Raw genomic sequence first — 17,991 nt, 5'->3', positions numbered from 1 at the left:
GGTAGGTGTCTCCCAGACCCCTGGAGATTGCTCACCTGGACATGGGGCTTTGGGAGGTGGGTTTGAGAGGCCTTGCAGTGTCCTCCTGGTCATCCTCTACTCTGCTGCTGAGTCTGGAAGATTGAGGAAGTATCTGGTTGTGGCCTACCATTCTGAGTATGTAAGGGAACCCTACATAGTAGAAATTAGGGTGCAGGCCCTAAGCCTGAAATTAGAATGGACCGATGACAGACTGTAGTTCACAAGCAGACAGCACTGGGAGGAGCAGGGCATTCATGTTCTCACCTCTGCCCAGCCTTGACGAATGACCTTGAAGTCAAATGTTAACTTCCAAAGCACTGGCTGCCTTGGAAAGGGGTAGGTTCTTTGTATTCCTGAGCATGTTCACCTCCCTGGCACACTTGTAGGATGTTATTCTTGGTTTTGCCTTGACTAAGTGCCCCTCTAGCCTTTTGCTGACTACATACTTGCAGCACCCATTTAGCAGGAGGTTTTGTGTGTAGCTGTAAAAGTTTATAAACCATCTTTCTTCATTGGGAACACTTGTCAATTTTTTTCTTTTCCCTTTTTTTTTTTTTCTTTTCATTTTTTAAGACACAGGGCATTTGAGTCCCACCCTAGGGCAGTGAATCTCAATCTTACCCCCTGAAATAGCCCTAACCCTAGATGAGAACAAGTGGGAGCTGGGTTTGGGAGGGATGGTCTGGAAGGGCAATGTAGCCTGTAATTATTTTTTAAAACTGCCTTATTTTAAAAAAGTGAATGTGAAATTTGTGATGTGCTCTGTGTTTCTTTTAGTGTACACACAATTTTAAATTAGTTGCCATGAGATAAAACTGATGACCCAGGAAGTCAGGACTTGTGCCTTCTGTGCTTTTGTGTCCCCCTTGTTCCTGTAGGATTTTAGAAGGGCTGTCCCAGGGTTCCACATCCCTGAGCCTGGGATGACTCTAAAGGTCCAGCTACCCCATGGACTTCTTGGGCCTCACCCTGCAGCCTTGGACTCATCAGGAAGCTCCACCATTGCTCTTAATCTTCACACAAGAACCATGAGGAGTGGGGCACAGGCCTCAATGTAACAGTTTTTCCTTCTGGGTTCATTTTCCTTTCATGTTGCCCACAGCATTCTTTTTATAATTTCCCCTTCAGTACTCACCCTGAAAAATTCAAAGCAAATGTGTCTCCTTCAACCTACAATCAATAAGTTTAAGGTGGGTTTCTCCCAAAGGCAGTAAAAAGGGAAGATGCACTTGTTGCTGGGGGTGAAGAAGCTGAAGCAGTTCTGAGCCCCGCATGCTACCTGGTCCCCATCTCCACCTTGGCTTCCTATCCCACTGTCCAGGCCAAAATTGTGATCTGTTCCAGGACTCCTTCCCTCTCTGACCTGTCACTCATGAAACACACTATTACTAACATCAGGACAGATTGCTTAACTCACAAACCCCTGCACTGTCCTTTGGAGAAAAATGATTGACACACGTCTCTCTTCAATTTTATCAAACAATCCGCTCTCTTGGCTTATAGGTTTATTCCCCAACAGCTACTGATTGTTCTGGCTCCTTCACAGGCTTCATTACAACCAGTCCTCCCCCTACTCACCTCTGCCTCCCTGGAAATCATTCTGTCCCCCAAGGCAGGAGGTGGGGGCTAGGAGAGAGACACCATGGCAGAGCAGGTGATGAACCTGGGAAGCTGTAAGGGGAGGTGATGGAGCCTCTCCAGTAGACTCTGGTACCAGCACCGTCAGTGCCTTCTAGTGCCAAGAATTTCCCTTGTCTATAATGGCGTGCTTTCCAGTTCACAAGTAGCAGGTGAATGGAGTTCAGGCTTCAGGCAGTCATGCAACTGAGATTCACTGAAATCTACCCAGGAAACCCTTTCAACTCTGCTGCAAGAAGCCATGTGTGGCCTGCAGGGCCTCACACAGCTCCACCTACTGGACCAAGGCCTCTGGCACCAGGCCACGCCCTTTAATCCTCAGCCAGAACCACACAGGAATGACACAAGTCTCCAGGAATCCCAGCCCAGGACAGCTGCCTTGTCCCTATGCACATCTATAGGAACCTAGCAGTGGTGCGGGTCCTAGGGCTGCTGCGGGCAGGATGAATGTGTTATGCTCGAATTCGGGACCTCCAAAAGACCACCATAGACCAAGATCGATATAAACAGCAAAGAGGTGTTTATTGCGAGCTAGCTCGGTCCTCCGCACACACACACAGCAACTGGTGATGCTAAGAGGCCCCAAGCCCAGGGTTTGCAGCAGTTTTATACATTCTTTGGAGAAGGCAGGGACCCCCCACATACATCATAGCATCTCTTAGCAAATCATCACACACCGCGGGAAAATCAAATAACTCTAAAACATGATTAGCACATTCCCTGGCGGGAACAAGTTGGGTAGGGGTAATTGGTTACTACAAAAGGGGTATTCATCTGAACTGATTGGTTTAAGCCAAGAGGGTTGTTCCTGCTGAACTGCATGGTTTCCCAACACGTTATCAGCCACCATAAACTACTGGGAGGGTCATCTGGCATCCCAGGTATTTCCCTGTCTCATGCTGATTGGTGGTTGCTAGGGGGTTGCTATGGGTCCCCACCTAGCCTGACTGAGTCAGGGACACCTGGCACAGTAGATCTCTCCTGTTATTTGTAGATAAATAACTTAGCAGGGTGGGAATGTGCCTAGGAGTGCTCTGTGGGTCTTTTCAAGGACAAAGGTCATGTCCCTTCCTTGGACAGGCTTTGCTCTGAGGTAGAGGCTGTTTTTTCAAATGTTTAGTCTGGGAGTTCCACTCCCTCTGCCCACCTCAGCCTCTCAGATGTCTGTGCCTGCCTCCAAAGGTCTCTGAACAAAGCCAGGTGACTCACTCCTGTCCAGCACTGTTTACCCTGTTATAGCACTAGATACCATTTCAGCTGTCCCCATGCGACCCTGTGAAGAACTGATGTCCCCTAGTAACACCCTAGGTACTAGAGGCTCAGAGAGCATGAATGTGATCATTTGCCAGAAAAGAAAGCCAGAGCTCAAGATGATAAGAAAATGCTGCTACTTGGTAGTAGTTAACCCTCCCAATGATAATGAGCCAGGTGTCACTATCCCTGTTTTACAGAAGAAAAACTGGCACTTAGAGCAGGCAAGTGAATCCCCAAAGTCACAGCACTGGCAAATGGAGAACTAGGATTCAAGCCCGCATCTGTGTGACACTGAAGCCCACACTCAGACCATACTCCAGTGTTGACCAAAGTCAAGGTGGAGACATGGCCAAGCCAGAGCCAACCTCTGATCCTGAGAGTGACCCTAAAATTCCAGTTGATATGTTTTAAGTCAGACATCTTTTAAGTAATGGTAAAAAAAAAAAAAAAGTAATGGAGAAAATACTGTTTAAAAAATTCATTTATCTTTGAATTACCTGGGATTAAAATCATTCTGCTTCTTTCCCTTTCCCCTTCCCCTCCTTCCTCTTCCCCTCCCCTCCCCTCCCTTCCACATCCCTTCCCTTCCAAGGGTCTCACTGTATTGCCCAGGCGGGTGCACTGGCTGTTCACAGGCTTGATCCCACTTGATGAGCACATGCAACCTAGTGGCCCCCCACTCCTGGAAGGTCACCATATTGATGCTAAATATAGTGCAGACACTTGATTAGCATAGGACACAGCAACCCTGAACACGTGGGCTTAAGCAGTCCTCTTGCATCAGCCTCCAGAATAACTGGGACTATAGGTGAATGCAAAGGCACCCAGTTTCACTCCGCTGTTTTCAGTAGTTACTACAGATCACCACCGGAGAAGCAATAATGTGGTGACTCAGTGTAGCTGACACCATAGCCAGGTAACTGGATATATTAGTCAGGGTTCTCTAGAGGAACAGAATCTCTACAGAACAGGAAGTATGAATTACACTGGGTTTAAATCCTGACTCAACAACTTAGTCACTATGTGATCCTGCGGGTCCTTGGTTTCCTTATTTGCAAAAGAGAGATAAAAATAACTCATACCAAATAGAGAAGGTTATATGTTGAGAGGGTTGTAGAAATTATTCCATTTAAAGTACTTAGCTGTAGTCCAACTATTCTGTAGGTTCTTGAACGCAGAAGTTGGAGACCAGACTGGACAATGTAGCAAGACCCCATGTCAAATTTTTTTTAATTAAAAAATAAAACAGGGAAAAAAACCTGCCAAGAGTAAATAGTCAATACATTTTAGCTATATAATTTCTGTACTCTAGAGTGGTCGGTACATATGACATATTTTCCCCTGACAGAGATAGGAACCACACATTCCCAGAACCTGGGGTAATGCTTTGCTCATAATAGATGCTCAGTGTACCTTAAATGGATCAAATATACAGGTTTTCATAGCTTTCCCCTTAAATTAGCCTACAGTGTGCTTCCTTCCATTAAGTACAAGAGTCTTGGTTTTGCTCTATGCACAAAAAATCAAACTGCAAGGCTGGACATATAGCTCAGTAGTAGACTTAGTATATGCAAGACTTGGTTCAATCTCCACCACCACCACAAAAAAAAAAAAAAAAAATGGTTCAGACAAGAAGAAAGGGGGAAAGGGGGAAGATGTAGAGGGCAGATGGTTGAGTAAAAACTTCAGGTTAGTGGGCCCAATGCCAAGGCAAGAACAGATGAGGGTTAGTACCAAGCAACAGACTAGCCTGGACGTCCCACCCTAGCTGGGATCTGGGGCCCTATCTTACTGTCCCCTGCTGTGCCAGGTGTGTTCTCATCCACATGTTGGAGAGTAAAATTGCTGTGCTGGAATTCTCCCCATTTCCCTCCCTTCCTCACCTTTTAAGTAGGAAGGTGTCATGCCCAGAGCCCTAGCTGGGCTCCCTCTCTCTTGTAACCACAAGCTGTGCCATGTGCATGACCTCACTGAGATACAGCTGGAGTGGGGGACTGCTGTCTCACCAACACACACACACACACACACACACACACACATTTTGTGTCCCCTCCTACACACACACATGCACACACCAGCCTCTCTATCTACTATGGAGACATCACTTCCATCCTCCATTGATCCAGACAGGAACTGTCATAGGAGAATAAGGAAGCCCAAACTATAGACCCACCAATGATGACTCCAAAACACATCAAGCCACCCCCGCCCATTTCTTGACCATCAGAGGTCTCAGAGGAAGTCTGGTTTTCCTTCTTACATGTTTGAGGAAGAGAAAAATGATAAGCTGCAGGCAAAAACAGAAGGAACTAAAGAATTAAAAAGAAAGGTAAGGGTTGTAGATAAGGACATTTCCAAGAGCATAACAGAGGGAAGAATCAAGAGTCTTGATTCTTTGGAGAAAAAATAGATTGAGCCATGAGGGGCTGGAGAGAAGATGTCATAAGAACTGAGATGGGTTGTTGTTGATTGAAGGAGTAATGTATAAGAGCAGGATCAGAGAGGATGAGAATTAGGAAAGGGCAAAGCTACTAGCTTTGGCTTGGAGGGTGGGTATTAGCTTTTGTGAATAAAGCTGCTATGGACATGACTGCACCAATATCTGTTAAAGTGCCTGCCTTCAATTCTTTTGGACATATAAGCATAAATGGAATTGCAGGATCATACAGTACTTCTGTCATTAAATTGAAAGAATCTGTTTCTCTTACTCCCACTGGGCCTCCATCCTGAATGCTGATACCTGTTAGTATCACCCTCATATCCTTCTAGACTTACTTAAGTATTGATCCTGGTCATGTAAACATCTAGAGACCACAAGCATAGTGCCAGTGCCAGTATGAACTCCTGGAGGAGAAGCCAAGGATAGACCAGAGCCACCTACTTTCATGCCAACTGCTCAGGAAGAGACACACCTCCCTCAGCCTCCTAAGGGCTACTTCATCTTATAGCTTACAAGTCACCACAATCTTCTCCTAAGCCCCAGAATCAAAAGTTAAGTGAGTTTCCTGGAGCATTGGTTTGTCTCTAGAACCAGAAACCAGCAGAAGTAATTGTCTTGGCTATTTTCATTTCTCGTTTCTTCTGAACTGTTCATTTGCTGACCAGAAGCAGGAGCACTAGGAAAGTTATTAACAGTTGTACAGAAGCTGACAGGTGAATCAGGTGAAACTGGGATCCCCAAGGAGTCATCTAGACTATGCATCATCAAGAAGAGCCATTGTACTCCTGACTGAGGTGGGAATACCAAGCCAGCAAAAAGTTGGCTGCTGGGTAATCTGGAGAATCATCTACTTCCATTTCATGCGTTTCAATTTCTCTTCTGATTTTCATTTCCTTATGTGTGGGCTTTGACCTTGACCGTTAGGTCTTCTGAGCAATCTTATAAGGATCCAGAATGCTGAAATTCTTGGTCCTGAGCTCGAAAGGAAAGCAGGAATGCTTCTTCTAGAATCTAACCCTATTCTTCAGGAAGATTTAAGAGAGTAGATCCACAGGAGCTTTGGCTAAGGGAGTCTCTGCATTATTTGTGATGGTACAACTAATTAACTAGTTTCCTCCCTTTTCTCTCTCCCATGCTGGTTTATTTACCCACTGTCAAGACAGTTAGTTGGTGGTAAGTATGTTTCTAGGATTGACAATTTGCTACTCTGTTTCATTCAACTCCACTGGACTTCAGGGTAGTCTAATACTATTCTTGATTTCCTCAACCCATTTATTATTTTTATTTAATTTTATTATTAAAATAGATTTGCAGTTCAACTGGTTTAAAATTTAAAACAATATATAAAAATGTACACATTGGGGGCTTGAGCTATGGCTCAGTGGTAGAGTGCTCACCTAGCACATGCGAGGCTCTGGCCTCCATCCCCAGCACCACATATAAATAAAATTACTGTGTGCAACTACAACTAAAAATAAATAAATAAACATCTTTAAAAAAAATAAAAATGTACACATTGAGAAACACACTTACTCTTCTGTCTCCACTCACCCACCACTACTTTATAGGTAGCCAATTGCATTAGTTTCTTGTGAATTCTCATTTGTTTTCTACCTAACTTTCTACTTTTTTTTTTTTTTTTTTTTTTTTACTGGGGATTGAATCCAGGGGTGCTTAACCACTGGGCCATATCCCTGCCCTTTTGTATATTTTAGAGACAGGTTCTCACTAAGTTTCTTTAGGGCCTCACTAAATTGGCAATCCTCCTGCCTCAGACTCCTAAGCTGCTGGAATTACAGGTGTGTACCACCATGCCAAGTAATTATCTACTTTCAATTGAACAAAAAAGGGGCTGAAATTAAAGCAGAATTAATAAGTGAAATTTTGCTTTGTCCGATTAATGGCTATTGAGGACTAGTATCTCTGGATTTCTTCCCTCTGTGTTGACCTGGATCTTTCTGTGATTATAACTATGACTCAATGGATTTAGTAAAAACTTTCCTTTTAAAAAAATAATTATAGTAAAATAGACATAACACAAAATTCACCATCTTAACCATTTTGACATGCACAGTTCAGTAGCATTAATTCATATCATTGTACAACCATTACCACCCCACGTCTAGAACTTCTCTCATTTACTCAAACTAAAACTTGGTCCCTATTAGGTAAGAACTCCCTGTTATCTCCTCCTCCCAGCCCCTGGCATTCCGTTTTCTGTCCCTAAGAATTAACCACTCCAGTACCTCATGTAGGTAGAGTCCTACAGTATTTGTCCTTTTGTGACTAGCTTATTTCAGTCAGTATAAAGTCTTTCAAGGTTCATCCATGTTCATAGCATGTGTTAGAATTTCCACTTTTTAAAGCTAAATAATATTCCATTGAATACACCATATTTCGTGTATCCATTCTTCCATGGAGGGACATTCAAGCTGTTTCCACCTTTTGGCTATGGTGAATAAAGCTTCTATAAACATGGCTATACAAATATCCATTTAATTATCTGCCTTCAATTCTTTTGGATAGATAGGCAAAAGTGGAATTGGTGGTTCATTTAGTAATTCTATGTTTGATTTCTTGAGGAACCACCATATTATTTTTCACAGCAGTTGCACCACTTTACATTCTCCCCAGCAACGCACAAGTGTTCAATGAAATCACTGATTTTATAACTAACGATTTTCCTGATTACAGTACATGTTCACAGAACATTTAGAAAATTCATAAGAGCAAAAAGAGGAAGTTAAAATTCCCTTCATTCTAAGTACGACAGCATGACTTGAATTCATATTATTCTGAATGGAAAATGGAAGAGATCCTCTGTTTCCCTGGTATGATTCTATCCAGGTGCTCGACAGCCCATCCAAAAGTAGTGCTGATGATTGCCCTGCCTGGACCTCATCCTCAGAGCCCACCATGCTGGACGTCCCAAATCCTAATCATCTGAAAGTTCATGCAGTTAAACTAGCTTCCTACTCTTTTTCAGGGCATCCTCAAGAAGGGTGTCACCCTCTCTGTGTGTAACCAAAAGCTTGGTCCTTGTCCCCGATGCCAATTCAATAATGTGGGCATGGTTTTGAGAAAAAGGAAAAATAAGTTTTGTTGTTTTGCTAGCAGAGGAGAAACATAGGAGACTCCTGTCCCAGAGGCTGTGACTCTCCCCATCAGGAAGAAGGGGCATTTTAAAGGAGATATTCCAGGTATGCCCTGACAGCATCTCTCACCCCAGCCTGGGCACCCTGATGGTACGTTAGGATTCACTTGTTAATTTGAGAGATATTCACTTCCTAGATCCTCTGGCAGACATTTCCTTGCTGTGGAGCACAAATAACTCAAGGTAATCTTGTGCCCCTCCTCAGATTAGGGAGGAGGAGAAGGAAAAGAGGAAAAAGAAAACTTCTCCGTTTTAAAAATAAGCCTCAGAGCTATATTCAAAAGGCGAAGTGGATCACTGTCACGTGTGGGTTTGTTTCCTCATCTTTAAAGCCACCTCACGGTTGATAGAGCTACATAAAATATGAGGAAAATGACTTGTCAATGAGAAATACATTCTTCAGCCCACGCGGTGGCGCACGCCCGGAATCCCAGCAGTTTATGAGGCTGAGGCAGGAGAATCGCAAATTCATAAACCATGTCAGCAAAAGCGAAGCGCTAAGCAACTCAGTCTCTAAATCAAACACAAAATAGGGCTGGGGATGTGGCCACACTGGCTCAGTGGTCCAGCGCCCCTGAGTTCAACCCCGGATCCCGATAACAAACCGCTCCCGAAAAGAGAAACACGTTCTTCAGCACTGAGATTTCCTTTTTGGCCAGAGCTCACCCATAGGCATCTGTCCTATGGGTCAAACAGCCAGCCCCGTCACAAGCCAGACGCCATTCATTTCTCCAAGTGCTCATTGGCTGACTCCACCGTGGATCCGCCTTTCCCCCCGCTTTCCTCCTATCACCGCCGCGGTCCTTCTGTCGGCCCGTGCCCTTATTGGTCTTTCCTGCGGTCGCTCTATGCCGGGCATTCAGAGTTAGCCACTGGGAGTCTCTGAATTGGGGTTTTAAACAACGCCAGCCGTGAAGTAGGCGGGGCGGGAGATTTGAACGGAAGGCGACGCTGACTGGGTGGAGCACCGGCTCCTCAGTGGCCCTCCGCCCGGGTGCTCTCGCGTCCTCTGTCGGTGACCAGCCTTCAGCTACGGGACCGCAAGACCGAACAGGATCCGTGGGGCGACCGGGAGCCGGGACCCTTTGTGGCCGGCGATGGGCCCTCGCCGCCGACGCCGCAAGCCAGAGACCCCGAAGAGGCGCAGTGCGAGTCCACCTCGCGGGACCCCGCGGCGGGAAGCCTCCTTAGGTAAACCCGCGTGGCCCTTCCCTTGCAGCTCACCCCGGAGCGAGGCATGGAAACGGAATTGCCACACTTCTCAGATGAGAAGGACGAGGCTTGTTGCGGAGCTGACAGAACGGCTGGTCCCGTGGCCTTCCGCTGCCAGTGGACACAGCCTCTGCCTTCCAGCCTCTGCTCCGGGCACGGTCCAGTGCTCAGCCCAACTAAGGGCTGCAGAAGGGGGCAAGGACTGGCCAGACAGCCTGTTGCTAAGACCAGTTCTTCTTGTTACTACACACATTTATCGCGCGCTTACCACTAAACTCTTTTTCATGCATTATCTCATCTTTGTATTGTGCCCATTTTACAGCTTGTGAGAGAACTGAGGCACAGGCAGGCCTGGTAACTTGAGCAGTCACACAACTACACAACTGGTTCTGGTAGACCCAAGATTTTTAAGCATTTGTGTTTGAGGTTTGTGTGTGTGTGTGTGTGTGTTTTATTGGCTTGCTTTGGGTGACAATTTCTAACTGCAGTCCTACTCTTAAGAGCTGTCTTTTCAGGTTTGTTTTCCTTCAGTGAGTGTTGGGCCTTAATCAAGACTCCCTGCACTCACCTGCTTCCCTTTCCTGGGAAGTAGGAAGAGTTTATGGTCCTCAGTTTCTTGATTTGGGGCTGGAGTTGGCAAGGGTGGGGACTGCACACAGGACAAAAATAGCTGCTATACTTGTCTTCTGAGAGCAAGGGGGAAAATGTATTTTAGGTGATTTTAAATATTACTGTTGTAAAAAATGTAAAGAAAAAATATTTTTCTTTGCTAAAACATAAGAATTTCACCTTTGCATACAGCCAATTTGCTAAATTCTTTTTTGGTGCTGGGGATTGAACACAGGCCTTATAGACCATGGGCTAGCCCTTTACCCCTGAGCTGCATCCCCAGCCCTTCATTAATCCTAGAAGTTCTTCTATTGCTTCAATTGTTTTTGTTTTGTTTTTGTTTTTTAGTTTTTAGTTTTTGGCGGACACAACATCTTTATTTGTATGTGGTGCTGAGAATCGAATGCCCTGGCCGCATGCATGCCAGGCAAGCGTACTACCACTTGAGCCACATCCCCAGACCCAATTGTATTTTTTTTAAGCAAGCTATTATATCATCCGCAAATAATGATTTTTGACTCTTTTGTGTTTTTACACATTTTACCTCTTATTGATGGTGCCGCAGTTTTGGCTGGGCACAGAATCACGAGCCACTCAAGCAGGAACAAAACTTTATTTTGAAAAAGCCGCAGATACTTTCTAGGCGCAGGCAAGCCAAACCCGGTCCTCCCACGCGGGCCTCCACCGGAACCGGGCGTCTCCGGGAACCGGGGGTCCCCTGGACCTCCCCCGGAATTCCCTCCTACTATCCTTCCCCAACCAATGGGAACTCTCCATGAGTCCCTTAACATGAGTCGGTAGCAGGCCAAGGTGAACAGCGGGAGTCCAATTTCCATATGAATGTAAATCTTAACATAATCATATCTCAGTGGCTAGCTGGCATCACTTTACAACCAAAGGTGCCATACATGGTATATTTGCTTGTGGCTCCTAGCAGATGGTATTAGTGAGACTCTAAGACTGGAAGAGTATTATCTTGGCCATCTTTGTCTTGTTCTCGATGTTAATGGGAGTGTTAAATATGATGTTTGCTGTTGCTTTCCAATGTAGAAGCATCCTTTCTACTATTTCTGATTAAATGAAAAGTTTTGCCTCAAATGGGCACTCATACTTCTTTTGGCAGTCCTGTTGCTCTTGTCTGGTATTGTTGCTTTTCCATTCTCCCCATGACAATTCCATACTTTTTTTTTTTTTCCTTTTCCTTTTTGACATAGGATCTTGCTGAGTTGCTCAGGCTGTTCTTGAACTTGTGATTCTTCTATCCTTTTGCCTCAGACTCCTGAGTAACTGGCATTACAGGTATGCGCTACCATAGCCTGCTCCCCCTCTTCATACAGCTTCAGTCTCCTCACTTACTCTTAGGAAGGGGTGTTTCCTTGACCCCACATTTCCAGCTTCCTAGACTCCCCATTTCTTTCCCTTTTATAACTATCCTTTTAAGTAGTGATTATATTGGCCTTGCCTAGGTATCTGCCTTCCTATCAAAAGCTGCTCCAGTTTCTTCAAGGGCTCTTAACCATGTCTTTCTTTCACCTGCAAAAGGGCTTTTTTTGGTCCCCTCTACCTGCACCTAGAATTAAATCCAAATATTAGCATTGGCAAATGTGCTCCAGTATTTATGATCCTCAGAAAAAGGGCAAGGGGATTTCCTTGAGCCCATATTCTCAACTCCCTATATTCTCCATTTCTGTTTCCCTTTATAGCTACTCTTTTAAGTAGCCAGATTCAAGTGTACACATTACTCCCCACTTCCCAGTCACCCTTCAACCCACCTCAATCCCACTTTCTGCAGCTACTAACCATACTTGAACTACTACAGCAACTTTCATTTGCCCAATCCAACAGGCAGGTCTATGTCCTTTCCTACTCTGTCTCAGAAGCATTTGACACAGTGGGCCACTTTCTCCTTGAAACATTCTGTTCCCTTGGCTTCCACGACACCATGCAATCTGGCAGTTCCTGCTTGGTTCTCTTGACTGCCTGTGTCACCTCTCTCCAACTCCTTGATATGGGACTTGGCATCTTTTTCTCTTTTATCCCCTGCCTGGTGATCTCATCTATCCCTGTGATTCTAAATACCACTTTTAGAGGCTGGGGATGTGCCTCAAGTGGTAGCGCGCTCACCTAGCATACTTGAGGCACTGGGTTCAATTCTTAGCACCACATAAATGTAAAATCAGGATGTACTTTTTTTTAAAATTTTATTTATTTACTTATATGTTGTGCTGAGAATCAAAACCAATGCCTCACATGCTAGACAAGTGTTCTATTGCTGGGCTACAACTCCAGTCCCTATTTTTTTTTTTTTTTTAAGAGAGAGAGAGGATTTTTTTAATCTTTATTTTTTTTTTTTTAGTTTTCGGCGGGCACAACATCTTTGTTTGTATGTGGTGCTGAGGATCGAACCCAGGCCGCACGCATGGCAGGCGAGCGCGCTACCACTTGAGCCACATCCCCAGCCCTCCCTATTATCTTTAATATTTCTTTTGCTCCATGTTCTTTTAATTTTTAAAATAACTCTAACAATGACTTTTTATAATCAGGCCTCTGGACAAATTCTTTTTTTTTTTTTTTGAACTAACGGTTGAACCCAGGTGTGCTTTTCCACTGAACTACATTCCCAGTCCTTTTTATTTTGATATAGGGTCTCTCTAAGTTACTTGTGATCCTCCTGCTTCAACCTCCTGTCACCAGGACCACAGGCATGTACCACCTGAGATGAACTTAGCCATCTTTTAATGTCAATGTTGGAACTAGAATTTGAGCCAAAGGCTGTGACTCTATAACCTGCATTCCTGACACTGGCAATGACTTATGCTAATTCTAAAGCTCATTGGCCTCTAATGAACTGTGGCCAACTGTCTTCACTTCTCTAGGCCCCAGGATAATCAAGACAAGGGTATTGTAGGAGACAGTATCTGATTCCTTCCAGCTGTTAACAAAAAGGCCTAAAACCAAAATAAATGAGTTTTCAATCTAGTGAGAAAGATAAGAGAAATACCAAGTACTGTGGCGCCCAGAGGAGAGAGGCAACCCGTCTGTTGGGAAGGGTTTGGGTTTCAGTTAGCACTCAAATCTCAAAGGAACATCCATATTTTTTTTTTTTTTTTTTTTTAGTAAATGTTTAGCAACTATCTGCTGTTTTCTAGTTGCTAAAGAGTAGTGAATGAAACATTCTGCCCTTGTGGAGCATACTTGCTCACAGTCACAGCCTAGTGACTTGACAGTTGATCTGTCTCAACCAACTGTAAGGCATCACCCATTTTCTACTGCACCTTCTCTTCATGATCCATCTGTTTTGTTTAGGTTCTTCCTCTCGTCAACATAGTCGGAGAAGAATTCGCTGGATTAAGGAGATCAAAAATCTACAGAAGAGCACAGACCTCTTGATAAGGAAGTACCCCTTCAGCCGCCTGGTAAGCTCCAGGGAGCTTCCCACCACTCCATGCCACCCTCTTTCCTTTAAATTTCCCAGATATGTAGGACCCTACCATGTCTTACCTAGGTGACTAAGTTACATATTCTTTAACCTGGTAGAGGACTCCATCTTCTGGAAATATGAGCCCTCCAAAGGCCCTCCATCCTTGCAGTTCTCTCTGGAATTGATACCCCCACTACCTCTACTTTGAAACTGTACTTTGACTATAGAAGTAAAACACTCTCGGGCTGGGGTTATGGTTCAGAGGTAGAGTATTCGCCTCGCATGTATGAGACCCTGGGTTCGATCCTCAGCACCACATAAAAATAAGAAAGTGAAATAAAGGTATTATGTCCAACTACAACTAAAAAATAAATATTGAAAAATAATAAATTGATGTTTAAGAAAAAGAAAAGAAATAGAACTCTCTCATCCACCTACCATTTGATCCCTTTTCCTAACCTGGAGATTGCCTCCTTATCTACCTACCACCATTTTCTAAGCTCCCAGGAGTCCATACCTGCTGCTGGTTGGGCCCTAACATTAAGGGCCAGGACAGATTGATGGAGATGAGAATTCATTGGAGACAGTTGGAGAGAGTCTGTCTTCCCTTTAATCTCTCTTTTGTTACTCTACTCCTCCTGATCTCTGTCCCACTCCTCCGCAGGCAAGAGAAATATGTATGAAATTCACACGTGGTGTGGACTTCAGTTGGCAAGCCCAGGCCCTGTTGGCCCTTCAAGAGGTAAGAAGGGGCTCAAATACCACTGGTGAGTGCTGAGAGGGGGAGAAAGAATATTCCAGAATCCCATGGGACTGCCTGTGAAATATTACAGGCTGGTCTGACCTCCTGAAGACAGTGACATTGATGAGGGTTTGGAGGAGATTCTGTGTGGTGGCAGCAGAGCTCTTTAGTCATTCCCTCTGTCCTTTTTGAGCTCTCAGAAGTGCAACAGGTCTCCAAAGAGCAGCCTGTGCTTTTTGTCTGTGTCTGTCATTTTCTCTTTTGCCCAGGCAGCAGAAGCATTTTTAGTTCACCTCTTTGAGGATGCCTACCTCCTCTCTTTACATGCTGGCCGAGTCACTCTTTTCCCCAAGGATGTGCAGCTGGCCAGGAGGATCCGCGGCATCGAGGAAGGACTTGGCTGAACTCCTACAGCACTGTCTCTGTAAGTCTTTGTGGCTCACCAGAGAGCAAGTACACTGGGGGAAGACACCCAACTGCTCAGCCTTGGGGCAGGAATTTCTCTGAAGGGATCTTCCTTCTCCATCCTTAGTTCCCTGCCCTCTCATCTTGCCCCGTTCCCTAGTAATACCTTGGCCTTTACTTGACTGCATGGGAGTCTGTGGCTCATGCCCTTTTGAATAATGTCAAATATATTTTTCTCTCATCCCCCAAATCTCAGATAGAATTTGACAAGGAACAGATCTCCTCCTTTTTATTTAAAGAAAATGTTTTCTTACTTTTGAAAATGCCTTTTTAGTAAATGTGACTCCTAAATTTCAGGGATGTTACCTGGGACTCTCTGGAGCTACAACTAGACCCAGTGGTGTCTGAGGTGCTACCTGGATTTTGTTGTCTCTGAGCGGTGTGTGACTGTTGCCCTTTAAACTTTCTTTATGAAGGAGAAGAATGCATGTTTCCTCTGTAGCAGAGGTGTTATAGGAGACAATCAACACAGTTCCAAAGGCCTGAAAAGACTTAGTTGGTGTGTTACTCATATGACTCCTAAAGGATTTTGAAGACATCACATCTGTCATGTTATAGGAAAAGGATATTTACTTTGTTTTAGATCTTTCTGTACTTTATGCATTTTTTAACCATGTGTATATTTTTACTGTTATTGAAAATGAAAGGGAAGAATAAAAATAAATAAATTTTTTTTTAATGTAAGGGAAAAATAAGAGAAGAGCACTTCCATTTGTTACCTTAAAGGACCCAACTCTCCTCATGTACAAATCTCTGCCTTCCAGATTAATATCATTAGTGACTGTCAACAAATGTGTTGCTTTTCAAAACTAAATTGGGAGTTGGAATAGAAATAATTTTTGTTGTTGTTTGGTTTGGGGACTAGGGATCAAATCTAGAACCTTATACATGCTAAGCATGCACTCTACTCCCAGCCTGAAATTTTTCTGATTCTTTCTAGCAAATTTCTATCAAAATAATTCAGAAATTCTCTCATAGAATTTAGCATTTTATTCTTAGTTGTAAATCATAGAAATATCATCCATCCAAGATTTTGTTTTATTCTAATTTTTTAAAAAAATTTGGGGTACTGGGGATTGAACTCAGGGACAATTAACCACTGAGTTACATTCCCAGCCCTTTTTATTTTTTATTTTGAGATAGGGTCTCAGTAAATTTCTGAGGTTGGCCTTGAACTTGTGATCCTCCTGCCTCAGCCTCCCAAGTGTCAGGAATTATAGGCATGTGCTAACAAGGTACCCGTCATAAATCCAGGATTTTAAAGTTTTTTTTCAATGCTTTTATAGGTGTTTTTATAGCTTCTTTGTGGAGAAATAATAAAAATAATTCTTTAATGAAAATATTAAAATGAAGTTATTGTTTTAGCACATGGAGATTATACCATATTTTTGTATTTTAACATTAAGTTCCTCAGTTGCACACCATTTGCAAACACCCACAATTAAAATGAGAATCAAGGGATGTGGTTTTGCCTCTGAAGTAGAAATGAGCAGGTAAAACCCTCGTCCTGTTTCTAAATGCAATTTAAGAAATTTCCTGAGAAATGAAAAATGCCACCCAAAGATCTGAGAAATGTGAGTGATGAAAATGAGCAGTGAGTGCAGACTATTAATAATGATGTGTTGGTCAGCTAAATTCAGAGACAGACCAAAGGGAAGCGCTGAATTTTTACTGCTTAATAAATTTTAGCCCTTTGGAAAAACTTCTTGTTTGACATCAAGTCATATTTATGCAGACATTTGAATAAAGCTTATCTAACCATGAATATATTTAGTGTTCTTGTCAGAGTATTGTTGATTAGAAGATTATAGACTTTCTGTGGTTTTCTTTGACATTTCTTTGCTCTTGAAATTGTACTTAGCCGTATTTCACTAGGCCAGGCAGGACGGTGCTTTCTGTATCACATGGTATTTGTATGATAACATGAGAATAAGTAATTTACATCATGATAATTAATGTTATACAGTGTTACAATTTACTGTAAATTTTGAATACTTCTGTTGTTCAATTTTTTGTGTGTGTGCTTCTATACTTTCTGCGTGATTTTTATCAGCATTCTTACCTTTCCACTGAATTTTTTCTGTTTTTATATTTTTAATATAAAGTATTTTTTATTATTTTTTAAAAAAAATGCCGGGCACTGTGACATAGGCCTGTAATTCCAGCAGCTCCAGAGGCTGAGAAGGAGGATCATGAGTTCAAAGGCAGCCTCAGCAACAGTGAAGCACCAAGCAACTCAGTGAGACCCTGACTCCAAATAAAATATAAAATAGGACTAGGGATGTGATTCTGTGGTCAAGTGCCTCTGAGTTCAATCCCTAGTACAAAAAAAAAAAAAAAAAAAATTCCAACATTTTAATCAATTAGTGGTTCACTCAACAAAACAGAAACCACTTGAACTACTTCAAGCAAAGAGGAATTTAAAGAAGGGATTGGCTATAATCACTTCAGGAGTGAAGGAGGAGCAAAAGGAAAGAGGACAAGGATCAAACAACTGCCAGGGCCCAAAGCCCATCCTCACTGCTGCTTTGCAATGCAGGCCCCTGCCACTACTACATTGAACTGTATCAGTGCTACTGAGGAAGAAGTCAGAAGCCCCATTTTGCCTGCTTCTGCTGGTGCTACTGCTGCTGCCACTGCCTCCACCAAAGGCACTTCCAAAACAGGAAAGAAAATGTCTCCTTTGTTCCTCCCACCTTCCAGGACCCCCTAGCATCTCACACTGGCAGAACCTAAACAGAAGCACCTTCAAGGGAGCCTGGAAATGTAATTGGCTAGCTTCTAACCCTGCTGTGTTACAGAGAACTTGAAAAGGTGGGAATGGGGCTTGGAGCCAATAGATGGAATTAGCACACATCCCACTCTTGTTTCATGAGTGCAATACCATTTTAAGGGCATTTTATTATAAGTTCTTGTTTTGCTACATAGTTTGTTTTCCCTTAGTTGCCTTACCCCTATGTCCTACATTTGTTCTGGTCTTTCTTTTACTTCTGATGTGTTCCTTTGATTTCTAACCAGCCTTGTGGGTAAAATGG

General features: G+C 43.4%; 1 protein-coding gene across 1 annotated transcript; it reads left to right on the top strand.

The window, feature by feature from the left end:
- The first annotated feature begins 9,517 nt into the window (after window positions 1-9,517).
- CENPA (centromere protein A) lies at window positions 9,518-15,377 on the top strand. The gene is made up of 5 exons (XM_081265461.1): window positions 9,518-9,698; window positions 13,635-13,744; window positions 14,414-14,491; window positions 14,761-14,915; window positions 15,254-15,377. Exons 1-4 carry the CDS (start codon window positions 9,605-9,607, stop codon window positions 14,893-14,895), a joined length of 417 nt encoding a protein of 138 aa, XP_081121587.1. The 5' UTR covers window positions 9,518-9,604; the 3' UTR covers window positions 14,896-14,915; window positions 15,254-15,377.
- Window positions 15,378-17,991: the final 2,614 nt, after the last annotated feature.

The sequence above is a fragment of the Spermophilus citellus genome, assembly GCF_964194105.1.
Source record: "Spermophilus citellus genome assembly, chromosome: 13".
NCBI classification, from domain to species: domain Eukaryota; kingdom Metazoa; phylum Chordata; class Mammalia; order Rodentia; family Sciuridae; genus Spermophilus; species Spermophilus citellus.
Note: the sequence above shows the minus strand (reverse complement) of the source record. Positions and strands in the feature narration are given on the sequence as shown.